General features: G+C 48.8%; 10 protein-coding genes across 10 annotated transcripts; 4 read left to right on the top strand and 6 right to left on the bottom strand.

Moving 5' to 3' along the window:
• Positions 1 to 184: 184 nt before the first annotated feature.
• N7487_006963 (putative mitochondrial carrier protein) lies at positions 185 to 1,655 on the bottom strand (the record flags this gene model as incomplete). The annotated part of the gene is made up of 3 exons (XM_056874710.1): positions 1,364 to 1,655; positions 471 to 1,306; positions 185 to 448 (listed from the first exon to the last, which is right to left on the bottom strand). The coding sequence occupies exons 1-3, from the start codon at positions 1,593 to 1,595 to the stop codon at positions 185 to 187; spliced, it is 1,332 nt and encodes a 443-aa protein (XP_056732430.1). The 5' UTR covers positions 1,596 to 1,655.
• A 1,219-nt stretch (positions 1,656 to 2,874) lies between these two features.
• Positions 2,875 to 4,533, bottom strand: N7487_006962 (uncharacterized protein; the record flags this gene model as incomplete). The annotated part of the gene is made up of 1 exon (XM_056874709.1): positions 2,875 to 4,533. One exon carries the CDS (start codon positions 4,531 to 4,533, stop codon positions 2,875 to 2,877), a length of 1,659 nt encoding a protein of 552 aa, XP_056732429.1.
• Positions 4,534 to 4,805: 272 nt separating this feature from the next.
• N7487_006961 (uncharacterized protein) lies at positions 4,806 to 6,507 on the top strand (the record flags this gene model as incomplete). Its single annotated transcript, XM_056874708.1, has 4 exons — positions 4,806 to 4,974; positions 5,023 to 5,086; positions 5,117 to 6,272; positions 6,328 to 6,507. The coding sequence occupies 4 exons, from the start codon at positions 4,806 to 4,808 to the stop codon at positions 6,505 to 6,507; spliced, it is 1,569 nt and encodes a 522-aa protein (XP_056732428.1).
• A 603-nt stretch (positions 6,508 to 7,110) lies between these two features.
• On the bottom strand, positions 7,111 to 9,336 carry N7487_006960 (glycoside hydrolase family 3 protein; the record flags this gene model as incomplete). Its single annotated transcript, XM_056874707.1, has 1 exon — positions 7,111 to 9,336. One exon carries the CDS (start codon positions 9,334 to 9,336, stop codon positions 7,111 to 7,113), a length of 2,226 nt encoding a protein of 741 aa, XP_056732427.1.
• A 490-nt stretch (positions 9,337 to 9,826) lies between these two features.
• N7487_006959 (uncharacterized protein) lies at positions 9,827 to 10,984 on the top strand (the record flags this gene model as incomplete). Its single annotated transcript, XM_056874706.1, has 1 exon — positions 9,827 to 10,984. The coding sequence occupies one exon, from the start codon at positions 9,827 to 9,829 to the stop codon at positions 10,982 to 10,984; it is 1,158 nt and encodes a 385-aa protein (XP_056732426.1).
• Positions 10,985 to 11,722: 738 nt separating this feature from the next.
• Positions 11,723 to 12,445, bottom strand: N7487_006958 (B3/B4 domain-containing protein; the record flags this gene model as incomplete). The annotated part of the gene is made up of 1 exon (XM_056874705.1): positions 11,723 to 12,445. One exon carries the CDS (start codon positions 12,443 to 12,445, stop codon positions 11,723 to 11,725), a length of 723 nt encoding a protein of 240 aa, XP_056732425.1.
• A 744-nt stretch (positions 12,446 to 13,189) lies between these two features.
• Positions 13,190 to 15,362, bottom strand: N7487_006957 (glycoside hydrolase family 32 protein; the record flags this gene model as incomplete). Its single annotated transcript, XM_056874704.1, has 2 exons — positions 13,190 to 13,310; positions 13,372 to 15,362. The coding sequence occupies 2 exons, from the start codon at positions 15,360 to 15,362 to the stop codon at positions 13,190 to 13,192; spliced, it is 2,112 nt and encodes a 703-aa protein (XP_056732424.1).
• A 1,474-nt stretch (positions 15,363 to 16,836) lies between these two features.
• On the top strand, positions 16,837 to 18,497 carry N7487_006956 (putative F-box protein (Pof7); the record flags this gene model as incomplete). The annotated part of the gene is made up of 2 exons (XM_056874703.1): positions 16,837 to 17,211; positions 17,268 to 18,497. The coding sequence occupies 2 exons, from the start codon at positions 16,837 to 16,839 to the stop codon at positions 18,495 to 18,497; spliced, it is 1,605 nt and encodes a 534-aa protein (XP_056732423.1).
• A 588-nt stretch (positions 18,498 to 19,085) lies between these two features.
• Positions 19,086 to 22,908, top strand: N7487_006955 (uncharacterized protein; the record flags this gene model as incomplete). The annotated part of the gene is made up of 4 exons (XM_056874702.1): positions 19,086 to 19,508; positions 19,558 to 20,212; positions 20,266 to 20,872; positions 20,943 to 22,908. 4 exons carry the CDS (start codon positions 19,086 to 19,088, stop codon positions 22,906 to 22,908), a joined length of 3,651 nt encoding a protein of 1,216 aa, XP_056732422.1.
• A 1,148-nt stretch (positions 22,909 to 24,056) lies between these two features.
• Positions 24,057 to 26,036, bottom strand: N7487_006954 (uncharacterized protein; the record flags this gene model as incomplete). Its single annotated transcript, XM_056874701.1, has 5 exons — positions 24,057 to 24,344; positions 24,408 to 24,843; positions 24,901 to 25,051; positions 25,097 to 25,836; positions 25,888 to 26,036. The coding sequence occupies 5 exons, from the start codon at positions 26,034 to 26,036 to the stop codon at positions 24,057 to 24,059; spliced, it is 1,764 nt and encodes a 587-aa protein (XP_056732421.1).
• Between the last annotated feature and the right edge of the window lie 231 nt (positions 26,037 to 26,267).

Below are 26,267 nucleotides of genomic sequence, written 5' to 3'. Positions count from 1 at the left end.
ACCTAGGTATATAACCAGAGAGAGAGATTTCCATTAATGTATATACATAGAAAACACCCAAATTCCAAATGCAAATGCAAACCACTCTATAACTCGGCTCATGCGGTATCATCAGAAACGCCATAACAAAAATAAAAGTGGGGAGAGTCAGCGCATATGCATTATAATTGTACAAAAGGGGAGATTATGCGTCCGAGTGTCGCCGTTCGTTGACTTCGCGGGCCATGCGCTTTCCAAGTTCATAGGTTGAGATCATGATGGCGCAGGCCGGGGCAACTTTTAAACATCGTGCCGTCCAACCACGGAATAGGCCAGCGGTACCTTCTTCACGGAAGATGTGCATGAGAAATTTTGGTAAGGATAATTGTTCTGGCGCCAAGATGCCGGGGGGGTAATGCCGTGCGGGGGGCCGTGCCAGTGAGAGGGACATCGTCCAAATGTCGGAAAACTTGCTGGCGCGTCTTCCCAACATCGAACGGAGTAGTAACAAGTGCTGCTAAGGAACCCGAAACACCTCCGGAGATGAAGCTATCAAGGAAGGCTTGGAGACTTGACTCTTCGGGCTCATGGTCCAAGCCCGAAAGATGAGGGGCTTTCTGGCGCGCCGCGATCAGCGCCTTTCTCACCTCCTCGTATCCCCACCAGTAGAGTCCGGAGAAAGGAACATCGCGCCACATGGTAAGAGTGAACCCTCGCCAGAGTGAGCTATATCCCTTTGCCTGCGTCATGTGGTACAAATCCTGCACAGTGGCTTTAAAGTGTCCCGCGCCCGTCCCCGGAGTTGCCTGGAGACGCGTCCGGAACATCTCCAGCGGACTGGTCGCCGCTGCAGCCGCGACGCGAGCCAAGGACCCAGCTATCAAGGGCGCATATCCTTCAGACACGCGCTGCTTGATTGGACTTCGCTCATCCGTGCGCAGCCAGTCGTACCCAGCAAAGTAGATGACATTGGCCGGGATTCCCATCATGAGGGTCGGGCTCAACCCTCGCCACAGTGTCAAGGTTCCTTCATTGCGCGCAATCTTCCGTAGCCCGTCGAGAGTGGATGTGAATGTTCGCCGCTGTGTTTCTTCGACCGCGCAATCGATCGCTGGGTGTGGATGGGTTCCGACCACGGCGGTCTGAGACCCTAGCATGCACATCTGGGCATCGTTTCCGACCCAGAAGACTTCGCGACAACAGGATGTGATACCGAGGTTTGGAGGGAGGTTTTTCAAGGTTTGGGTGGTGTGAGAGGTAAAGGGTGAAGTGTTGTAGACTTGGGATTGTGACTGTAAACGGACTCGTACGACATCCAAGGGTGTCACTGCAAGCTGTTAGTTAGTGCTGGGGATTCCAAGGATCGGGAGCACTTCCGACTTACCTAGAAGACCTGTTAAGACATTGCCGGCGGTCGCAGATACCATCCGCTGTCCAGGGGTAATGTTATCTGTTGGGACAGGGCTCTTGGGTGCGGGAGGAGAGTCTGTCGCCGATGCAGTGGCCATTGTAGAATCTTCAAACTGTGCCGTCCATGACGTCCCTAAAGAGGCGGTTGAGTCTGTGCCGAACTGATTGCCAGTGGCGTCGCCTGAAGCAAATTCCACGTTCGGCATTCAATCAATTCAATGTGAAAAACAGTCCAGAGTTCTTCGCGCTTGTGTTGAAAGAAAAAAAGGATGCGTCACCGGGGAAAGGAAAGTTTTTCGGGGTTTCGCGGGTGGCGGTGGGCGGAGATAAGCGTTTTGGGGAAGATTTTGACGATTTGGGGAAGATTTGGAGGGGAGGCACTGGAGGGACGTGATTCTTGCAATTTCCAGTATTATCCGTCTTTATTGAGTTTAGTTCTATGATACCTTGATCTGGCTATTTCTTTTCTAGGCCCTTTTTTTCCCACATGGGCTTATCAATCTGATCTGATCTCCGAGGTCGGACATGAGGCAAATCAGGCTACTTCGGCTCGACCAAAGGGAAGATCGATAGTGGACCTTGTGTAGTGGGGTGTCTATAGATTTTAAAAGGGTTGGGGTATCCATTTTTCATGAATTAATAGGTGTGAATTGGATGTAAATAGGGGTGTATGTTGTGTCTCAAAATTGAAGTATAAAAACAGAGTCCGCGCATAGCCGACTATAGCCTCATGTACAGGATACTACAGGATACATTTGACTTGCTCTATTATTCTATACAACATAGACATCATCCCTAAGCTAGCCTACCCCGCATCCTCATTTGTCTTTCCTTGGCTCATCATATACCCTAGACTTTAAACTGTACATGCGTGGCCATTTTCTCCGTGGAAATGTGGAGTGAACTTAGCATGGTCCATTTGAGATGTACCTAGGTAGGCTCCAACTTTCTCATGAAAAGTAGCATTGAATTCAACACTTTTTTGTGACTCCAATGACATTCGGAAGATCATAGTTCAAACCATTCATGTCGCAGCAGCTCTGCAGCTGACTTTCGGTGTGCCCGGTCAATTGTAAGCACACCCTGAAGGAAGTCGATGAAAATGGGAATTTCAGCGTCGGGCATGTCATTGGGTTTAAGAAAAGGCCTTTCTGCGCCGTTCATAAGTCGTGCGAGACTCGTCGGTGTCAGATCCGAAATCCGAAGAAAGACGCCCGAAGGAGTAAAAGCAGACATATGCTATCCCCTTCTCACTCTTCTACGTCAAATGGCTAACAGTATACAGCTTAGTGAATAGATTAACCAAGTCATCATATAGCTCATAAGCTACCCCACAAAGAAAGATAAAAATACCCCTGAACCGTCAACAAAAGGAAAAGTCCCCAAAAGAGCAATCCGAACTAGTCATCATCGGTGTATGAACCCTCGAAGCTCAAAAGTTCATCTCATAGTCACTTTCAGTTTCTCACCACCAACATCTAGAGATCAATGTTGGAAGTTTGAAAGAAGATGCATAAATAACTCGACCTTTTCCTCCATCCCTTTCACTTCCATGCACCAGAAATGCAACATATCTGTTGTATCTTTAATTGCCTGCAGCCATCCTTGCGGAAGCAGATCGTAGGTGGACGGATTAAGTGCAACCGCAAGAAGAATCGCCGCGCTTCGGGCCGAAGAGTGCATCATGAGCCAGGTTCCATGGTGCCGATGGTAGAAGCCAGGTTGATTAATATTCAACCGATTGAGGTGGAATTGTAGTCCCCTCGAAGCCCATTCGCGCGCAGAGGGGCTCATTGTCTCCGCGGGTGACGAAGGCAACTGCCTAACGATAGCGTAAATGAAGGGCCATGATATAAGCTCAAGTAGATACGTTTCTCGACCTCGCAACACAAATCGAAGGATGTCCGATTCCATATTATCGTCTAAAATAGCCACTATCGATGGCAGCGAGTCCTGCCAGGTAACTAACTGGTCGTAGTTGCTTTTAGCGACCTCAGCCAGCTGGTCGAGAAGTGGTCCCCGCTTTCCAGGCCTCCAATCCCGAGAAACTCTGGTGATTTCTTCCCGCGCATCTGTCTCTAGACGCCAAAGAGAAATTTCAGATAAGTAGAAATACCAGGACCGCAGGGTATCCCCTTCATTGCCCTGAGGGAGACTTGGAAACAGTGTCGGGGAGTCGAGAGACGAGTTACGGAAATCCGGCAAATCGAGCTCCCATCTGAGCTCTCTCTCTGATTTCCAGCATGACCAGTATATGCTTTCCTCCGCTAGGTTTCCAGTTTGATTTTGCTGTTGCGGATGCGACGAGTTCTGAACAAAACCGAACCCCTGACATGCTGCCAGAGCTTGTAGAAACATGCGCCATGCATCAAAAGCACGCATACAAGTCATCATGTAAACGCCAGCCAGAAATAGACATTGGGCCTGAATAAGCCCAGGACACTCGAGGATGCAGCCCATACGCTTTTGTGCCGTGGCGAATAGGGCCGGTCCCGCTGATACGTGTATTTCATTGACTGAAAGTGAAGGCGAACGAAATGGGCGTGAAATTGCACCATTGGCACAAATTAGCAAAGCGAGACAAGATTCAGCGTCCCAGCCAGCGCCATTGTGGCAGACTCTGCGAACGAGTGTGCGAATACTGGGTTCATGGAAAACCGGATTTTTGACATGCACATCCCGAAAAAATGCATCTAGGTACCCAGCACACAGATTGGGGTCAAGCTCATCGCCAGATATGGCTACCGGCTGGGTATCACCAGTCAACCTCGATGACAAAGGGCTGGGTAGTTTTTGACAAGTCGATATAATGGGGGACGCGCCAGAACAGAAAATTGACCAGCCGAGAACCTTTTCCAGACTTTCAGGCAGTGGCGGGACCAGGGGTCCGGATAATTGGAGGGGAAGCGTGTTTACTTCTGGCCCTGCAGCGTGAATGGCATCTAGCTTCTCCTCTACATTGGCCAGTCGCTCCAGAATAGCCAGACTTGCTGGATCAAAGGTTGATAGACTAGCGGGTTCGGAAATACACTGTGCATCGATTCGCTCGCAGAAGGAGCAGCGGGGTTTCTTCTGATCGCATTTTGTACGTCGTGCACGACACACTTGACATGCAGTAACGGCGCGTTTCCGCGGATAGGCCATGCTCCCCCTGCTGACGGGGGCTATGCGAGAGCTTTTCATGACCTGGTAGTGGGAAACAACAGAATCAAACAATATGGGGGTTTAGGGGAATGTCGGGAGCGGGGATAACCTTGGAAGTTGCAAAGTTTATATGCTCGCGGAGTGTCGGGATAGTGGAGAAGCGGGGAAGTGGAGCTCCCTAGATGTATACACCAGAGGGTAATTGAGACACAAGACCGAAATATAAAGAACTCATGTCTGCTCTGGTTGTAATGCCAATAAACTAGGTAACGATGGAGAAAAAGAAATCTCTTGAGCATGTTGAATGCGAGCAGTCCGCTGCGAAGGCACATGCCACCACGGACTATGAGCATGAACAGCACTTGACCTTGAAAGAAGTTGCACGCAAGCATCCTAAGCTACTTCTCTGGACCTTCTTTTGGTGCATGTGCGCCTTGGGATGTAAGATATAACGGGCCCGACGTGATATTACATGCTAATGCGATACAGGGGGTTTTGATACTCAGGTCAATGGTTCGATTATCGGCGTCCCGTCATTCCGCTCATATTATGGGTTTGTGAAATTTGATCCGGCTGAATGAAGCTTCGCTGATAAGAAAATTAAAAGAGATAAATTTCAAGGCGACGCTGTGATTCCGGCCGAATGGCTGTCTGCCTTCAACATCACTTCGTCCGTGGGTCAGTTTTTCGGTGGCTTTGTGTGCAGTTGGATCGCGGACCGAATTGGGCGGAAGAAGAGTCTCAGTATTGGCGTTATTATTGTGACTGGTGGCATCTTTGGTGAGACCTGGTCATCGACACGCGCAGCCTTCGTCGTCAGCAAGCTTATCCTCGGTGTTGGTGTTGGCTTCTATCTAACACTTGGCCCAATCACATGTTCGGAATTCAGCCCTGTTGTCCTAAGAGGGTATACCACTTCTGGTGTGAACTTGGCCATTGCCATGGGACAGTTGATCTCAAACTCAGTGACGAAGGGCTTCGGAGATCGCGTGGATGTATGGGGGTTCCGCGCCCCGTTTCTCGTCCAACTTGTGTTCTCAATCCTGTTGTTTACCGGAAGCATATTTTCACCCGAGTCCCCATACTACCTAGTCCAACGGGGCTGCATTGATGAGGCCCGCATAAGCCTCCAGCGCCTATATGGCAGTGATTTTGACGTTGAGCCTAAGCTGGATACAATCAAAGTCACTGTTGAAGCCGAGGCCTGTTGTGAGAAGGCAAGCTACGCGTTAGCGTTTCAAGGAACTAACAGGATCCGCACGCTTATTTCCATGGGTGTGTTTGCCTGTCAGCACTTTGCTGGAATTATCTTCGTGCTTAGCTTTTCTACCTATTTCTTCCAGTTGGCGGGACTCAGTACTTCCAACGCCTTTGACCTTGGTGTTGGATTGACAGCCTGTGGAGTCGCAGGTAATATTTGCTCTTGGTTTCTGGTCCATCGATTAGGTCGCCGGCCCATTTTCCTAGGCGGCATGGTTGCATGTACAACGATACTATTCCTAATAGGAATTATGGATGTCATTCCGACCAATTCCGCCAAATGGGTCATGTCCTCCCTAACGGTCGTCTACTCATTTGTCTACTTCCTGACCATCGGTGCTGTTGCCTTCGTCCTCCTGGGAGAAGTCTCATCAGTCACTCTTCGTGCAAGGACGACTGCTCTCGCTACAGCCACGCAAGCCATTTTCGGGATCATCATGTTCTTCGCGGTTCCATATATGGTAAATCCAGATGCAGGGGTATGTTCTTTTCTTCCCCTTACTCGATGCCTTCTTTTGCTCAATTATCATACAGAATCTTAAAGGCAAAGTCGGGTTCATCTTCGGTGGGTTGTCGCTGGCCGCCACAATTGTGTGCTTCTTTTACATCCCCGAGCTACGAGGCAAAACCAACGCGGAAATTGACACCATGTTTCAAAAGCATGTCCAACCGAGGAAAATGGGTTCCTACCACGATGACGAGTTTATTTCGTGAAACAGTGGCTGGATGGGGATTGGGATTTCTATGGTTTACTAACAGTACATTGAGGAATTTGATATGTGACGTGGCATAGGTTTTAAATGAGCTTTTCCTAACTGTAGAGGAACATCAACTTAGTGTGTATGTAGGTTGGTACTAGAAGTAATTCATGACACAAGAATAACCGGCCGTTCATGCGGCCTTTGTACTTCGCGACATCAGACTTCAATAATACGATATATTGGCCCACAATGATATTTGGGACGTTATATGCAAAAGCACACGGACGTGCTCTCGTGAGTTCTCTTCTAGTGTATTCTTGGGTGTTCTTTTTTGGGATCCTTTTAGGCATACTTTGTTTAAGAGACCTCTCTGTGTATAACCTTTGACTATCCATCCCATTCCAGTCTCTATCTCAGCTTTGAATGTTATTTTTGTGGTTCTTGGTAGCTATTGAGTTGGTGTTATTGTTTTACGAAATAATGAAGCAGTAAAAATGTATTGTATAAGAAGCAAACCATTCGCGATTGGCAATGTCAATTGAGGTTTAATGCAAGTTCTATCGGGATGGGAAATATGGTTCGATCAATAATCCAAAAGTACTACTATCATTGATCCTCATAAAATACATTTCGCTCGTGATGAGTCCGGGTCTCCCGAAAACGATGCAACTTCTACATCAAAAGTCTTGACAGGCAGCGTGAATTCGCCATTCACCCAGCGTTGAATGGGCCTTAGAGAAGCCATCACATTGCACGTAACAGATTGCCCTACACCCAGGTCAATGACCTTGAAGCCCATCAAAAGGCGAGTGGGAAACTCCGACATGGCAGGCAGGCCGTAGACTTGGGCGATGTACCGTCCAGCCCGGGTCCCAGTATTAGTTGTTGTGAATGTAACCGAAATGGATTCATCGTGTGTGACCTCGGACAATGCTCTTCCTCCCCGAATAGAATCAACGAGCACATTGGACACAGCAAACTTGGTATAAGAAAGTCCTGCGCCGAAGGGGAATGCGGCATCGATACCGAGCTTGTCTAGCAGATGCTGACCAAACCAACGGTCGTAACGGATTGACGTGGTCTCACGGTCGAAAAATGGCAGGTGGGCTTCGTCCCGTGGGATAGAAAATGGTAAACGGCCACTAGCATCGACATTACCCAAGAGGACATCAGCCAAAGCGTGGCCACCTTCCGAGCCACCATACCAGCTCATCAAAATGGCAGGGGCTTTGCTTTCCCACGGCTCCACAAGCACTGCGCCAGCAGCCACAATGGATATCACTGTTCGGGAATTCATTTCGGTCACAGCGGTAATCAGAGCTTCATCCTGTGGTCTTAGGTGCAATGATTTCCTATCACCCCCTGCGCCTACCTCCAACGCTGTTTCCATTCCTTTGCCGACCCCGGCAGATTTACCTTGGAGAAGGGCATACATTTCCAACTCTTTGGGTGTGACGGCTGGCGGAAAGAGTTCACATAGGACGGGGTCTTGCTGCAACGCTGGGACGACATACTCTCCCTCGTCGGCATGATTATACCCAACAATGCAGATGACCACATCAGCTTCAGAAGCAACCTTCATCGCTTCTTCTACGCTGTCTGTGTCTGAAACCAAGAACTCGACTGAAGGTATAGCAGCCTGTAATCCCTGTAATGGAGTTACCACGCTTGGGGGGAACACTTGGGACGAGCCTTTGTCGCCGATGTTGGCAACGTTGCACAGCCGGCCCACAACGGCGATTTTTGTGATAATTCTAGGTTCCAATGGAAGGGTCGACCGGCCATCGATAGCCTCATTCTTCAGGAGTACGATAGACCGTGCGGCGGCCTCTCGGGCAAGTGCTCGGTGGTCATCACAGAACACCACCGATGTGTCTGGCTGACTGTGAGCATTGCGAGCAGCGAATTCCAGCTCTTTACTGAGGATCCTGACGCATGAACGATCCACATCGGTAGAATCCAGCTGACCAGTTTCCAATGCCCGGCTGAGCTCCAAGGCTCGCTGCTGGACAAATGGTGCTTCAATGTCAAGCCCATTTTGAAGTGATTTGACAGGGTCGCGTAGGCCGAAAATAAAATCGGATAGAACGAAGCCATCAAAGCCCCAGTCCCCACGCAGAATATCGGTCAGTAGATGATTGTTCTGGCCAGCCCATTCACCATTGACCGAATTATAAGCCGACATGACGGAGGCAACGCCACCCTCCACTATGCGCCGAAATTGAGGTAGGTAAACTTCATGCAGTACATCCTCATCAACCTGCACGTCCACACGAAAGCGAGCATTTTCCATTGAGTTAAGGGCAAAATGCTTGACACAAGCCATGATATGATTCTGTACTCCCTGCGTGAGAGCCAACCCGAATTCTCCTAGCATTAGGGGGTTTTCGCTATATGTCTCTTGTATGCGACCCCAGGCCGGATGTCGGGGCAAGTTCACACACACGCCGGCGAAGTAGTTCGCACCCTGTGCCTTGGCTTCTCGTCCAATGGCATCACCGATCCGTCGCTCAAGGTCGACATCCCAGGTAGCTCCGCGGGCCATGGCGACAGGAAATGCAGTCGACGAGCCCATGACAACGCCGCGAGGCCCATCTGTGAAGCGGATGCCGGGAATCCCTAGGCGAGGAATATTACCATGAACAAATGGCTCATAGTTGTAACGATGGCATAGAATTGTTCGTAGTCCGTCCCAAAATGGGGTGTCCCCATCCAGAAGAGAAAGACGTTCGTGTGGTGTTAACTGCGACAGCAGCTGATCGACGACTTCAGAGAGTACTTTGCCATCAAGAATTGACTTGACTGCATTTTGAAAGGCATGATTTGGGGTTAAGCTCGGCATTTTGTGAATAGAGATTCAATTTTGAAAGAAGATGCAATTTAGAAGAGAGTTGCTCGTAGCCGCCTGAACCTATATTGCTGCCCCTCCCGACATTCCGCGACTTATACTAGCAATCCCGTGTTAGTCGTCCGGCTAAATGAAATAAAACTGGAGATAATGTCCGTTTCCCTGGCCCCAAAATGGTAATTTACCGGTGTCTTTAGAGAAAATAGGCAGTCATCTACCCCACACTCGCATCATCCCGACACTCCCCGGCGGCTACAGGGGGTCAATCTTAGCCATTTAGGTGCAATCCTTCAGACTTGCTCGCATTCCCCGCTAGCGACAAAGTCCGGAATCCGATGGACGACATAAGAAATTACGACCATGCGGTTCTATAGCAGAGCCTGGGGGTATAAAGTCTTACACCACCTAGCTTGATTCTATCAGTTCAAATTCAGAGGCAACCAACATTCATCTGGATTATCATTTCCCGAAAATCTTACCAAAAATGCGTTTCGTTGTCCAAGCACTCCAACTGCTTCCTGCTATTTTCTCCATTGCCTTCTCCCAAGTCGTCTCGAACCCGCAACCTGAACCATTCACTGATTTCCTCAATTATATCATCTGGCACCCTGCCGCAGATGCTGTGCAGTGGCATACTCTTTATGCGCGCTCCCTCCAGCTGCCAGATGAGTCTCTTCTCATAACCTGGGAAAACTACCCACTCGAACCACCACTAGTCAATCACCCTATCTTCAGGTCGGTTGATGGTGGCTCGACTTGGTCCAACTATTCTGCCGTGGAGGACCAAGTGAACGGCTGGGGCATGCGCTTTCAACCCTTCCTATACACCTTACCTGAGGAATTTGGTGGATATGCTGCCGGATCAATTCTTGCCGCTGGTGTTTCTACCCCCTTCAGTCTCGTAGGGGGAGTGTACATTGATCTCTATATCAGCGTCGACAATGCGAAAACCTGGAAATTCCTCAGTCATGTCGCGTATGGAGCTGGCCCTGAAACTATTACCAATGGAGACGATGCTATTTGGGAGCCATTTTTGATGTTGTATGACGGGAAGATAGTTTGCTTTTTTTCCGACCAACGTGATCCAGCCCATAGCCAGAAACTCGTCCATGTTACCACCACCGATCTTCTCACATGGTCCGCTGCTGTTCCTGACGTTGTTTATTCCGCTCAGGGTGACCGCCCAGGGATGACTACCGTCGCACATATTGAACCAACCGATACCTACATTTTGACTTACGAATATTGTGGAACCGCTGGATGTGCCGTGCACTATAAGATTTCCCCCTCGCCGTTGGAGTTCGACTCCGTTGCAGGCATTCCGTTAGTCTCAAACGACACGCATCCTATTACTCCGTATGGGTCTCCATATGTAATTTGGACGCCCAATCCTAATCGTGACGACGGTTCTGGACTGATTATTGTCAGTTCCGGTAGCCAGGAAGTGGTATTTGTCAACGAGGATGCGGCAGATGCAGATGGTTGGAAATCTGTGAATATGGGCATGTGGTCCGCCTACTCTCGCTCATTGAGAATCGTCACCATTAAAGGAGCTAAAAAGTTGTTGTTTGCGAATGGAGGCAATATGGGCGATCCTAATAACAACTCAATTGCTTGTGGCGTGGTTGAGATACCAACGTGAAGTGTATATTATGATTTGGTCTGTCGTTCTGGAACTGCCCATGTGGTAAATGAAGATTATATGTATCACGGTATTATTAGCTATCATGCGCGACCTTCCATGAGCATATTGACTGCTTTTGGTCACCTCCAAATAATAACATGCGCACTTTCTATGACAATGGGTCCCTCCACCAGCTCCAAAATTGCCTGAAATGTTACACGATCTATTTCCTCCCAGAAATCATGTTGAAGACATACATATCCCTTGATTCTCCCAGGAAAGAGAAGTCAATGCCTCCAGCGTGAATATTACTTGGATCGCCTACTGGAGTGGCCAAGCCTGGCTGGGAACCTAGGTAGAGCCTCACAACATCAACACTCGACTAACTAACCTACCCATCGATATCACCATAGGGCAGGTCAAGTCATATCTTGATGCGCCCCCTCTAATTCCTAACAGCTACAGAAGAACTGAATCGGATGCAAGTTTGCGTTATTGCTGCCCGTCTTGGTGGTGGGTGCTATTTCACCTCATCCATGCTACAGTCTACTTGTATCTTTCAATCTGTCCTTCATATAGGAAAACTAAATAATGCACGAATTGCTTTCAATAACTTTATGATTTTGAGACCTGGAATAAGGTCGACCAGCACGAACACTCGCTTATGAATATAATACATCCGACACCACCATGCTCAACCACAGGGTTCTGAAATCTTTCTCGCAATTTATACACCGGACAGCCATCAACGAGAAGTTAAACCGAAGGGCCAATAATCCGGCGCACTGTTTGCACCTCCGGGGATAGGCGTTTCAAAGCCGAAGCAAGCTCATCGGCAGCTTGAACCAGAACATCATCCGTCAGCGGCTCTAGTGCATCCAGGATGAACAAAACCCGCGAGGTATCATCGGTCAAAGCAGTTCGTGGACCCTGTCGCCAATTCCATCGACGGCAAGTGATTCCACTATCGTCACACCAAACTGGTTCCCCGGGCGCTGCAAGTTCTGTTTGGGGCTTTCCGCCTGAAAAAGTTTCGAACTCCTCTTTACCAGTAGCGCGGACTAGGAAAGGCGATCCATGGTATTTGCCAAGATCCTCGCCTCCGAATGGGATCTGATATTTGACAGAGATGGCATTGTAGATGTCGGTCAGGCGGTTGACCCGCGGCAAGCCATCCTGCGCGCGCCGAGTCAGAGCCTCTAGGCTGTTTCGCGTCTTTTGGGGTTTGGCTCCGAAACCTTTGTAGGCCTCACGCCATGCGGCGATGTGTGGGAGTTCGGTAACGGGGCAATTGGACAATTTATCCTTGATGGAGTTTTCAGCCTCTTTCAACAGGGCCTCGCTGGAATCATCGCTTGGGCCGGGAGGAATATTCTCTACCACCATCAAGAGGGCGCGATAATCCGGTCGGAGTTGAAAGATTTCTGGAGCTACATGCGCAGCTTGCAACAACTTTTGTGCCACTTGCGTCCCGCTCATGACTGAGGATGAAGTAAATCTGCTGAAGATGTGGCTAAATATTGCAAACTGGGTGTAAGACAATAGCGTAGGCGAGGGAATATTGGAACGATATACGAAGGATAGATCTAAAAGAGGGCGGAGGTTAGCCTAATATACTAGATCCTCAGGCGAATTAATTGTGATAAAAAAACTTTTCACCGAACCACGACCATCTTTGTAAAATACATAAAGAGTGATTTGGTGGATTACCACAGCCCCTTAGCCCCCCTCCCTTCAAGTTCCTAGGGCGGGAAATAGTGGATACAATGTTGTTATTCCAATGTGCCTTCAGGGCCGTTGTGGCAATACTGACTTCCAAAAAGGGTAGTTGATGGGAGTGGGGTCGATCAAGGGAATACCAGGATTTGATTGGATCGTTCTGCAAGCCTCATGAAAATATACTATTTGCTTCGAAGAGCACTTGGGTACAAAGAAACTTTCAGGATGGACTGATTTCATGATGGATATTACTAAATGTGTTGGATGGGAATCAGGGTCGAAGCCGAAGGACAATGTCGTCGCACATAGTAAACGCCTTCTCCATAGAAGCACTCATTCAATTAACTATCTGATCATTAATTGGTCATATATTATTGGTAACTACTAACGACACCTTGTCTGTTCCGATCAGTAAGTCTTCTCCTGTGTTTCTTCCGGCATGGAAGAGTATGAGAGTTGTAGAACCCAAGTTTTCCGCTAAAATCCCAAGTCCTGTCGCATAATTCACTGATCTCTGTCTGGGTAAGCGTCGTACAACCCATCGGCAACACGAATGTTGCTGTAAGATGCTTCGCCCTCTCCGTTCTGGAAGAAGCGGATCTCAGTCGAGTTTTGGTACCAAGGACTATCATAGAGTTAGTTTACGTTCGGTGAAAATTGAAAGCGAAAGTATCAAGGAAACATACCGGACCCAGGTAGACAACACGAAGCGGGAGTTGGCGTAAACCTCCAGGACGGAGTTGTCAACAACAACAGTCAGGCTTAGAGTCTCAATGTGCTCGCCAACTTGAGCGGAGTGAGAAGTTTCGACATCCCTGGCAGCCGCAGAGTTGGACTTGCAGTGATCGTCACCCTTCTCGCCCTTTCCACCACAGTTGTGGTCACCATTTCCGGCGTAACCTCCCTGGCCACCGTGGCCACCAGAGCCTCCATGGCCTCCAGAGCCGCCGTGACCACCAGAGCCACCGTGACCACCAGAGCCGCCTTGACCACCAGAGCCACCGTGTCCCCCGTTGCCGCCATTGTTGCCACAGCTGTCATTGATGTCAAACAGACGAAGACGACCAGATTCTGGTGACGCATCAATACCGGTGGTGGTATCTGCAGCGGCACTCGTGTGGGAGCGATCGATCAGGATGGACTCGTTAGAGAATTGATAATAGATGGTGGTTGACTCAAACTCATTGGCCAAGATCTGGAAACCGGCTTGGAGGTCAGAAGCACGGCTGTTGAAGCTAATCTCAGCCTCGAGAATAAAGAACCTAGTTTCTGGGGAGCGAGTGAAGGGGGTAACACCTGCGCTGGTGATAGTCTGGTCTGGTTCGGTGAAGCTAGGGGCAGCAGTCATAGCGTCGTATGTCTCCCGGGCAATCTCGATTCCAAGTGTTTCGAGCTCAACACACTCGCCGGCTGAGTCGGAGTCAGCGGCCACACGCCACGACCCAGTCTCCTTAACGAGATCATTGTTGACCACGTTGGGGATAGCCTTGATGTACAACTCGCGAGCCGTCAACAGAGTGTTTTGCCACCCTTGCTGCTCAGCTGGGAAGCCAACAACTCCTCCGAAAACATCTCCAGTCAGCCAGACGTAGCTGATGAAGCGATCGGGGGCATCGCTTGCAGTGGAGGCCTGGGAAGTTGCGGGTACGACTTTGCCGGCGGCCGCGTAGGAAGCCAAGCCCCAATCAAAGACACCAACCATATCAGGGGTGAATGTGACGTTTTCACCCTCGGGGATTCCGAATGATCCTGCTGCCCACAGCTGGGCATGGAGGGAGGAGACCGACTCCTGAATGGGCTCGTATGAACTCTCCACGGCAATGGTCAGGAAAGGACTACCGTTGTAGCTGTATCCCTCTCTGGTGAGACCGAAGACGTTGCTAGTCTCGAAGTTGTAACCAAAGGTCTTAGACCAGTCGCCATTTCCCCATGTTGAGTTGGCAGGCTCATGGTACCATTCACCAAGATACTCCCACTGCTCGAAGTCGGGGCTGGTGTTCTGGTAGAGGAACATTCCAGGGCCGACGTCATGGATACCGCCTGAAATGATGGTATACCACGTACCCTCGGCACTGCCAAGGGTTTGATCGAGTTCAGCATTTTGGAAAACGTAGGGGTCGCGGAAACCCGTTACATCCAGGTCTGCTGGTGGCTCAGGGATAACAGGCGGGATATCCAGCTTGGTGAAGTTCTTTCCACCATCATAGGTGACCGCCAGAGACTGTGATTCACTTCCTCGAGTATAAGGAAGCGTCCAGTGGATTGGCAATGCCGACACGGAGGTGTATAAAAGTGTCGGTTTGCCGTCCACTCCACTGGGAATGACAGAGCCATCGAAAACGGCAAGGGGGTCATTGGGACCACCAGCCACGATGGAGTAGTTGCCATTAGGTCTCACATCGTAATAATGGACAAGATCATTGGTCAGGACCGCGGCAATTCCGGTACCATTGTGGAGGAACCCGACGTGGAAGGACCCTGTCTCGGGATCAGTGTAGTGTGCACATGGGTCACCAATCTGGCCGTCGGGTGGGAGCACATGGGTATGCGGCCTCCACGTCTCAAACAGAGAGAGTGCGGGGAGAGTCGCGAGATCAGGGGGTGCAGCGTTGTAGTCTTGAGCTGTAGCTCCCTCCCAGATCAGGGCCAAAACCGACGCTGCCGTTGTAGCCTTCATGATTATGATGAAGCTTTGGTTGGAGAATGATCGGAAGAAAAGACCTAGTTTGCAAGAATCGGACTGCTATTTGTATTTCATGATAGCGGAACAATATTCCCTCGCTGATCGTCCAATGTTATTCTCAGAGAAATATTGCACATTCTGACCCCCTAGAGGATCTTGTCCTAGGGTACCGTTGGGGAATTTCAATGCCAACAAAGGAGAAGCCATACATTTAACATTGGGGTGAGAGAACAGCCTAATGTGGGGGGATTGATTGTGGAATGCAAACAAAACTGTCCAAGTAGCGCCTTCATTCTTCGGAGAAATGAAACAACAAAGCTATACGGTCTCGCCAAGACAGCAACTATACTTAAATGTAACAGTGCGGGCAATATACCAAAAGGAATGCGAGACCAAATGTCATTCCTTTCAAAACAACCACAAAAACCATACTTATTTGCATTTTTTTAAGGGTGTCATAAACTCTACATTGTAGTATTCTTTTAGCAGGATCGGATCAGAACATTAGTCCACGGAGATATCGAAGTGCATTGTGTAATTTTTGCTAATGTGTCGTATATAGCCCTTGTATAGCTGAGCATGTAAAAAGTACTGTAGTGTTTATAATGTGGGAAGATGTATCCAGTAAATGTATGTGGGGCCTCCGGTATAGTTCTAGGAAATAAGCATTTTACGGACATACACCAAAGATATATATCTCTACACCATCTACCGAATTTACTGACAACATTTTATAATAATGAAAATAATGAAAATAATACTTTTAAAATTCTTAATGTTTAATGAATCTAACTGTACTAAATATATCTACTCAACTTTCCGGTGTAGTACAATACCGTGGGCCTGGATGGTTGAGGCCAGAGAGTTCGCATGGCCCACTGCTAGTCAGTAGCTTTCTGTACCATCATTTCACTTCTATCTTCGGGTAAAATATTTGTGCTCATGGTCAGCATGCCAGGCTTAGGGAGCGTGGGAAGGCAAATGCCAGAGGTGGATAAGAGAAAACGCGGGTAAAAGCAAGAGATCAAGGATAGGGCGTTCCCTGGCCATGAGAAAGTGACTCCCCAGAACCTCCAACTTTGCTACCGGCTTCCGGTTCGCGAGAGAAGGAACGAACTCAACGGCATCTGAAGTTTCCCAACAAACGGCTTGCGACTACCCTGGAGGCTATCCACCACAATGTATGTATGTTAAAACGGCTATGGATCGGACTGCATTATACCGAAAAGGATATCGCTGCTGAGGAGCAGAAGATGGCCTAATTACTGGATTCGCACATGGTGAAGGATGGAACTCATATTTACGCGCTGTGTTTTTGAGGGCATTGCAAACGAGGAGCGATTAACTAAAAGACGAGAAAGAAGAAAGAAGTGGACCCTGGGGAGGATGCCAAGCCTGAGATCGGCATGTGTCATCTTAAGAGACACCCGTGAACATCCATTGGGGCGAGAACGTCGACCACCACGCCATGGACGATAACGACGAGCTCGAGTCGTTCCGTCAACAGTGGCGCGAGGAGGTCACTCGTCGATCAAGACCCAAAGCTGCCCCTGCTCCTGCAACTCCGACTCCGACTGCCCCTCCGGCTCGTCTTCCGCCCACACGCCATGAGGCATCTCACCGGAAAGAGATCGAGGAGGAGGGTCCCCCGCTAGCTTCTTTCGACCCGGATGAGCTGGCCCAGCAAGTTGGGGAGCTGAGCGTGCAACCACCCGAAGACGACTTCTCACGTCGAGAGGTAGCAGAACCAACGTCTGCACTGGAGCACTTTGAACGAGCGGTCGAGAAGGAGGCTGAAGGAAACTTGGGAGATAGTCTGTCGCATTACCGAAAGGCATACCGGGTGAGTTTTTATCGTTACAAATGGGACTTGCGGTCCAAATACTCATATCTGTTTAGCTAGATTCCTCGGTCGACAAGTCCTACCGGAATAAGCACTATGCCCATGTATGGAAGAGGCCGAATCTGCCCGCTCCCACCGGCCCTGTCGCTGTGACGCAACAGCCTGCAGATGTACCAATCCTCCCGACACCTGAGCTCATCGCATCATTTGCACACTTGCCGATTTCACAGCTGGATCCTATCGTCGAAAACACACCACCGCCGCCTTGTCCAATCGCCACCATACCATCGGAAATTCTGGTGGAGATCCTGCGACATGTGGCGATGGATGACCCATCGGCCTTCGGTCGGATGGCACTGGTTTGCAAGCGGATGGCATACTATTTCGCCCACGAGCAGCATATCTGGAGACGAATCTGTCAAGGCCGGGAATTCGGCTTCGAGGGAATGCATTATGACTTTGCATGCGACCTGCATGGGGAACCGATCTACACTCTTGCGCCGCGATACACTCCATTCCCTAAGGACGGGCCTGTGGAAATTCCCTCGCCGCTGTCTTCATGGAGCCAAGTGTTCCAGTCCCTTCCTCGAATTCGTTTCACGGGCATCTACATCAGCACAGTCAACTACACTCGGCCTGGTGCGGCATCTTCATACTCGAACCTGTCGTGGAACAGTCCCATCCACATCGTGACTTACTACCGGTATCTGCGGTTCTACCCGGATGGCTCGGTAATCTCACTGCTCACTTCAACGGAGCCAGTGGATGTAGTCCCCCACATCAGCAAAGAAAATGTGATGTCGGCGCGCACCCCAGCACACCGGAAGCATCAACGACGTCCCTCTGATGCGGGCCATACCATCTCTGGTGTTACTGATGCCATACCACCCGTCGCTATGAATACACTGAAGCACGGCCTTCGCGGCCGGTGGCATTTGGCATCGCCCGTTGACACGTCTGAAACTTCCGAAACCCCCGCGGAAGCCTGGAAGCCCGACCTAGCCTCGGATCAGAAATCGCTTCTTTCGGACGAGCGGGATATCATCATTGAAACAGAGGGTGTAGATCCCAAGTACGTTTACACGATGCATCTATCGCTACGTTCCTCGACCGTACCGAAATCTGCTCAAGTCGGGCCGGCTCCTCCAAACCCATCCAAAAACACTAAACTAGCCTGGAAGGGCTTCTGGAGTTACAACAGACTGACGGATGACTGGGGAGAGTTTGGCCTTCGCAATGACCGAGCATTTGTGTTCCGCCGCGTACGTGGCTGGGGCTTGGATTGATATATGATTGATGACTTTTACATGAATGATTCGTTAGATACATAAAGAAATGAGGTGGGCCAGTTTTCGGTCTATTGGTATTTGGATTTGCCATTTATTCCCTTATCAAAGTCCAGCTCAGTGGTTGGCTTTCGAGAACAAACTAGCCCTGGGGTATCATCTACATCACCTGGGATGTTAATTCAGGCTTAGGTCATAGTCATCACTGCCCAGGTATGTTAGCAGGCTCAATCTCTCAACCCAAGAAAATTGAAGAGGGATATCAACAAAAGAGAAAGGATTGATCCTGAAATATGGAGTAGAGATGGTTGAGCCAACGACAAGTAAATGCATAGATGAGATTGGGTAGTAAAATAGCAAAGCGCAATTGGCGTTGAGAGGTTCTATAGGGGATTCTCGAACAAATACTCAGCTGTACATACTGGGTTAGCCGCGCGCCAACCTAGCTGAGACTTGGCCATGCATCAGCTGAAAAACAACCCCTCTCGAATCTCTTCAGAACAACCAGACCCAGTGGATTGAACGAAATTACATATTCATTCTGTTTTTCAAAATTCTAGCATTTACAAGACCTATCAGACCCCCGAAATGGTCGGCTCACCGCCAGGGACCGTTTCCGTCGCAGGACTTTCCCTTTCTACTAGCACGGCGTCTACGATCTCACCTTCGCAGGATTTTCCAAATGCCGATCTATGGGAGGATGCGCGAAATCAACTGTCGGAAGATGATAAAAAGACAATCACTCAGACTTTGTCGACTCAAGAACTGCCTCCTTCATCTCTCAACACCCCGATATCCGAGACAATCCTTGAAGCTGTCAAAGCTAAAAGAGAGGAATCTAAGAAAAGCCGGTGGAAAGTCAGGATTGGGAAAGCCGAGGTAGAGCTTCGCGGTGTGGCCGACAAAGTGATCGTCTGGTTAGACAAGTTCAAACAAGTGGGAGACATCGCGGTCAGTGCAGACCCCCTCCACGCTGGGCTTCCATGGGCGGGGATCCGCTTTTTACTCCAGGTAAGAATTTCTCGACACAATATCTTTCAAAATCTCTGACCGCAAATAGGCAGCAGTAGCAGGACAAGAGCAGACCGCGGCTCTGCTGAGTGGCTTGAACCGGGTTCTTTACGTGATGTATCGATGTAGGCTTTACGAACTGCTCTTTCAGCCAGGCCAACATAAGTCGTCGGATCAGAATCTCCGGTTGGCACTTGGGAATTTTCGCACCGCACTTCTTGACTTGTACAAACTCGTTTTGCACTTTCTGGCAGTAGCTATGCGAGTGTGTCAGAAAAACAAATTCGAGCGAACATTGGCTGCTTTCTGGTCACCTAGTGATATTTTGAAGTTCGAAGAGGATTGTCAAGCGACTGAAGATCGAGCCGAAAAGGAATGCCAAAATTGTGAAAGATACCTTCAGGGCCAAGAGCGTACTGAATCATCACAGTACCGCACCATACTGAACGACCTACCGCAACTGAAAAACCTCAAAAGCTCCATCGATCACATTGATCACATTGTTACGGAAGTGTGGGAAACTTTACAGGAAGATAGGATTTGTGATATTCTGATGTGGATTTCCAAGCTTCCATATCAAGATCACCACCAGTTTGCGTGTAAGAATCGCACTCCCGGCACGGGGGAGTGGCTAATTGAAGATAAAACGTTTCGGAAGTGGAAATCACTCGACACGTCCACAATACTGTGGCTACATGGGATCCGTGAGAGAATATTGTCGCCTATATTGACACCGTCACTAATACCAACGGTTTAGCTGGTGCTGGGAAGACTAAGCTTGTTTCCAGGGTTATTGATCATATCAAGGATAATCATCCAGACTATGGTCTAGCTTACTTCTACTGCAAGCGAGATGACGATCATCGCCGCGACCCAGAGAATATCCTACGAAGTTTTGTTAAGCAGCTGTCCAAGTTTCCCCGGAAGAACTCTCTTCACCAAGTAGTCGTGAAAGCACACCAAGAGTACCGGTTTACTGGCGGTGCATCAGCAAAATTGAGCTTCAATCAAAGTAAGGAGATTCTGTCTCAGTTAACTCACGATTATTCAAAATTTGTGATGGTACTGGACGCTCTTGACGAATGCTACGAAGAAAGTCGAGGTGATCTCATTGACGTCTTCAACTGGCTAGTTACTCAGTCCGATAATGTGAAGATCTTCGTCGCAAGCAGACGGGACGACGACATCAAATGGCAACTTGAACGGAAGTCCAACATTGGAATCGGAGCCACTCATAACCAGGGCGATATTGAAAGGTTTGTTAATGAGAGAATCGAAAACGCACAGAAAACTCGAAGAAAACCTATATCCAGAGAATTGAAGCAGGACATCATCACAACTCTTTACGAGAAAAGCGGCGGAATGTGAGTCTCCAACTCCCTGCGCACAAACATCAAACTATTAGCTTACCTGGAATCTTCACGGAGCTTCTAGGTTTCAATGGGCAGCTCTCCAGATAGAACAGATTCTCGGGCTGGCCCTCGAGATTGACATCCGCAAACGACTGGGGCAACTTCCAAAGGGATTGAAAGCAGCCTACGATGAGATCTTTTCGAAGATCCAGGCCGCAGAGGGTAGCAATCCCGATATTGCCCACCAAGCCTTTGAATGGATTTTGCATTCTCCTGTGCCGTTGGACGCTCTTGTACTACCAGACCTGATTAGTCGAAGTCTCTCTGGTGGCACGAATTTAGTCCTAGATTTAGATATTGACATAATTCTTGATGCTTGCTGCAACTTATTGGTTGTCGACCAGTACAAGGTCAGCTTCGGGGTCGAAGGCCGCTCCCTCGAATTTCGCTTCGCCCATTTGTCCGTACAGGAATATATCGAGGAACACACGGACGGTGGAAATGCTCTGTCGGTGCCACAGCCAGCACATTCTAAACACGCAGTTGCTACACTTGGCTTCCTTTCCGAGCTCAGTGGCCTATTTGAAAGATGGGATTCCGACATACCGAAACACACAGGGGTGAGATCTCCGGATATACCACCCGCATTGAAATATGCCACCGTGTCCTGGCCTTTTTATGCTAAAAGGGCATTGGAAAAACCAACATCTGAGCAACTGGAACACATTCTTTTTGATTTTTTCAGTCTTACGAACACCAAGGTCCGTGATTCTTGGTTGAGAGCAGTTTCACTCTTGAAACAGTATCGACACTGTCCCGAATACATCAGACAAATAATGCCGGTTGTCGGGAATGATATCTCTCCCAGTGCATTATACTGCGCTGCCGCACTTGGTATGGAGAGTATTGTTGCAAAGCTGCTCTCCGAAGGTGCACGGGTAGCCTCGGATAAGTCGGCGGAGAGCCCAATCATAGCAGCTGCGCGCTATGGCTGCCCAAAAACCGTCTCCCGTTTATTGTACTCATACTCCGCGAATCCGATATCTGTGATCTACCAATCGATGCGAGCTACGACGGAGAATGCGGTTGAGGTTATGTTGGTCCTTCTGAGACACGGCTTAGGTTATCAAAACTCTGATGACAATTCTTTCCAATCACTGTGCTTTCTGGCAGCAACGGAAAGCAGAGGCGGGGATCCAGTGATGCACCTTCTTCTCCGAGAATTCCCGGGATTTTCCATGACAGAGTCTATCTTGCAAGCAGTAGTGACAAGTCGATTTTTGTCCGAATCTATGATTGGTGCTCTGCTCGACCAGAACGTGACACTGACCATCACCGAAAATACCATTCAAAGGCTAGTAAGCCGACGGCGGTTCAATTTAATAGCATTGGTTCTTGAAAAGCGACCGGAAATGCCGATTACCGAGGCTACATTGAGGGTTGCAACACAGGTGACTTGGGTTGCGCAGCTTGTAGTGAATATTCTGCTGGAGAAGCGCCCCGAAACACCCATCACCGAGGAGGTATTTAATGCTGCAATGAGAAATCCAAGTTGTGCATCAAGTTTGGTGCAGCTTTTCCTGGAGAGAAGACCGGATATAGCCATCACAGAAACCACACTTGAGGCTGCAGCAACTGCTATGAGAAGGGGAAGGCCGTTGATGTCTCTCCTCCTTGAGAAAAGGCCAGACCTCCCTATCACTGAATCTACAGTTGAAGCCGCAGCAAGGAATACACGTTGTGGAGATAGCTTAATCGCTCTCCTCCTCGAGAAAAGGCCAGACCTCCCTATCACCGAAGCTACAGTTGAGGCCGCAGCAAGCAATACACGTTGTGGGGATAGCTTAATCGCTCTCCTCCTCGAGAAACGACCAAATCTCCATATTAGCGAAGCTACAGTTGAGGCCGTAGCCAAGAATAGAAGAGAGAGAGAGAAAGAGAGAGAGAATGCCCTTCGACAGTTAAACGAAGGCCATTCCTATCTTTCGCGGAGGCTGTATATCAGATCACAAGACAGGGGAAGGAATGAGAGAACCAATGGAAGGTAATGTCCTTTGACTAATGGGACGGCAATGGATTGGCCGAGGGTTTACTCCAACCTGTCATTAATGTAACGACATATGGGATGAGGATGATGTCTTTGTTTCCCAGGGACAATCTACCACCCAAGCCAAAGTGCAAGCAGCAGCCAAGAGCGCACTAGGCTGCGAATGAAAATTGGCCGAGGGAAGTGAACAAAAGAACTGGGGCAATACCAAGCTCGTATTTATACCTTCGCAATCGCCGCGAGATCTCCCTGGATACAATTGTCGAAGACAACGACTCCTTAGTTCCGCTAGATATTTAGGTAGATGCAAATTCTAGAAAGTAGTTTCCTTACGGGGGGTTATGGTTTAGATCCACTCTCACTTTCCAAGTACTGTGAGTAACTATGCAGTCTTTTTACCTCTCCAATTGTATTAATCAACCTGCCTTATGTTTACAATATTAAACTATGAATTATACGTATTACGAAGTGACCCCCTACCCTCCCTATCTTTCCTTTCCTTCCTTCCTAAGTACCCCGTTTTGCCCGAGTATGAAGAGTTGATGGTTCAGCCTTTCCCTTCGCTACCTACGACTCATGCGGGCTTGGCTACCTACTATATACCCCGACTCCTAAAGAAAAATAAGGGCGATGGTTGCTCGTGACATTGCAAAATATATATAGAGATAAAAGAGACGTTGAAATTAGTATACGTCAAAGATTATATATAGAAAAGTCTCTCACATAGAATATACTTTTTTTTTACCACCTTTGTATGCATCTAAAAAGCCCAATCACTAAAAAGGCATGACAAGGCCGCATAAGCGGTCGACTATTCTTATTGTATACAAATTCAACCTCGTTTGTTTATAGGCGTAATTGGACCGAGACAATCTTTTCGTTCTGACCTTTATTTTCCTTTCAATAAATTTCAGTGGCTTATCTCGTCAGACTTGTGAGAGAGGAGATCCCATATGTGCTTCTGCGACCGAGGTCCGTTGGAATAGTTTAACCAGCTTCTGACAGTGGTGATTAGGATACTCCATACTCCGTGCACAAACAGCTGAAGAGCATCCTTTGGATGTATTCATAATAACAAGAAAATATATACATGGGAAAGATCTGGACTATTAGACTACCAGCGCAACACCAATTAAGTAACATCTCCCATCAGCCATCATCCACAACTACAACCATCCACACACCCACTTGACCATTACTCGCGAGTAGAGGCGTGCAATGGACCCAGCGATTGCGCCCTTCGGGATTGGAGCGTGTCGTCCATTTGATACGCGCAGTCACACTGCGACCAACCTTCATCGCTTGTAGCAGGTCGTCTTTCACTGCCGACGAACTGCCGATACGTGATAGGAATGGTGATTGCAGCATGCCTGGGATCTGAAGGGCTGGTGATGTGAACAGAATCCGGAGGGAAGGGTAAGGCCTAACGAGGAGATACTGTATCATATTAGTATCCGCAATCAAGTCGCCAAAGGTGGAAATAAGCATTTAGTCTCTTACGTTTTCATACACGCCCGCAAAAGACGTCCGTAAAAGAGGTGATTTCATATCACGCAGACGAATGGGTTCGGTCTCTCTTTCCAGCGATATGTCAGGCTGCAACCACGATCGCGGGTGATGCGGAGATGCGAGGCTTCTGGTAGGTTGGAACAGATTCCCACCATGCTGTTGAACAGTGGAGAGTTCCCGCGGGCTGAACAATTCAGTTAGTTCTTGGAACTCATCCTTCTCTTCTGGTTCTGGTGGCTCCGCAATACTCTCTTCATCATGGTCTCGGTATTTGCTTTGTAGTTCCATCAAGGATTCCATTGAAGCACCCTCCATTGCGAGTCCCGAGACGTCGATCTGTGCGCCCACGAAGTATTTGACACGGCCGTGGCTGTCGCATAGGGGTGCGCATTGGAGTAGGTTCATAAATGGTGACCCGTCGCGACGACTGGTCACGTTAGTCATTTGTTTGCTGAATTGGAAAAAGACTTAGCTTAGAACATACTAGTTCAGAAACATCTCGGAGTGATGCCGGCCAGCATGTATAGCTTCGCGGAGACGGCGAACACTGTTCGCATTTGTCTTCGGACCTTGTAGAAAACGACAATTTCGCCCAAGCACGTAGTCCATGCCGTACTGTGTTGTTCTGTGGAACTCTAGTTTTGTTAGTTCAATTCGAACAGCAAGATATAAAGACATACCCTCTGATGCGAAAATGATAGGATTATCAGGTCGCGATGGGTCCGTCAAGCAAAATACTTCTGCCAGTGCATTTGAAGTCCCGCGGAACTTCATTGGCAAAGTCCCTCGGACTCGCTCCTCAACGATCTTGCTTGTAATTGCAATACATCTTGATGTGATGAATGCAGGAAGTTCCTCGGCAGTAAGAGCCAACAGCCCGTCTATAACGCGCTGCTCCAAAACTAGATTCACGGTCACCCCAGCAGCTTCCCCATCAGTCTGGACTACTGGAGGAGGCACGTCCACCGAGAGACGCACGAGCGCATTAGCGTAATGTATTGCCTTGAGCGCTTTTGAGGCATTCAGATAGTATGTGAGGGTAGATATCGATCGCGGCCGTTCCTCGAGAAGAAAGTCCCGGAATCGGGCTAGATATCGGGGGTTGTTTAGAATTGTGAGCATATGCTCCGATGAGAACATGATGTCTGCGATTCGTTCCAGCTTGTAAAGTGGGAGATCACCGCCATCGTAGGGCGCAATGAGATCATATGAGCCGTTCTCTTCACTGACAGGGTTAAACTCCGGTGCTCCCTCATTTGGATTGATTTGTTGTAGAAGAGGCAGCTCATTGGCCGTAGCGTGGCGACGCAAGCTCTTGATAGAAGGTTTTGGCGTGGGATAGACTTCCATCTCTTCCTCAATGGCATCCAAATTTTCCTGCCTCGGAGGTTGCGGGAAGTTGTCGAGTAATTGATTAGTTCTGTTTAGTTAGCGCATTTGACTTGGGTCCATCGTCATGACTTCGACATACCGCGAAGATCGACCAGACTCGCTAACCCATTCGTGGTATTCGTCTTGGATGGTTTCGGTGAATGAGCGCAATGACTCTGCATCTGGGGATCTCAGCCCATCATGGAGGCCGTCAAACCCCTGGAGCCTATGGAAACCTGTGGGCGACATGGTTTGAGCAAAGAGAATACTAGAAACTCCTGTATCGCAACGTGGAAACAAACCTTTCCTTTAATAGTTGGAAATCCTTTCCTCCTAAGATCCCTCTTGAGTGATACATCATTCGATTGCCCCAGCGTGCTGTCAGTAAGAGCCATACAACAGACACAATGAAAATTCTACGAGAGAAAGTACAAAGACAAAATGGGAGATCATAACGACACACGAGGCAGATCGATCGAT

This window comes from Penicillium crustosum, assembly GCF_028827405.1.
Source record: "Penicillium crustosum strain IBT 35664 chromosome Unknown utg000002l_segment0_segment0, whole genome shotgun sequence".
Classification (NCBI taxonomy): domain Eukaryota; kingdom Fungi; phylum Ascomycota; class Eurotiomycetes; order Eurotiales; family Aspergillaceae; genus Penicillium; species Penicillium crustosum.
The sequence above is the reverse complement of the archived record's forward strand: the minus strand, read 5'-3'. Positions and strand labels throughout refer to the sequence as shown.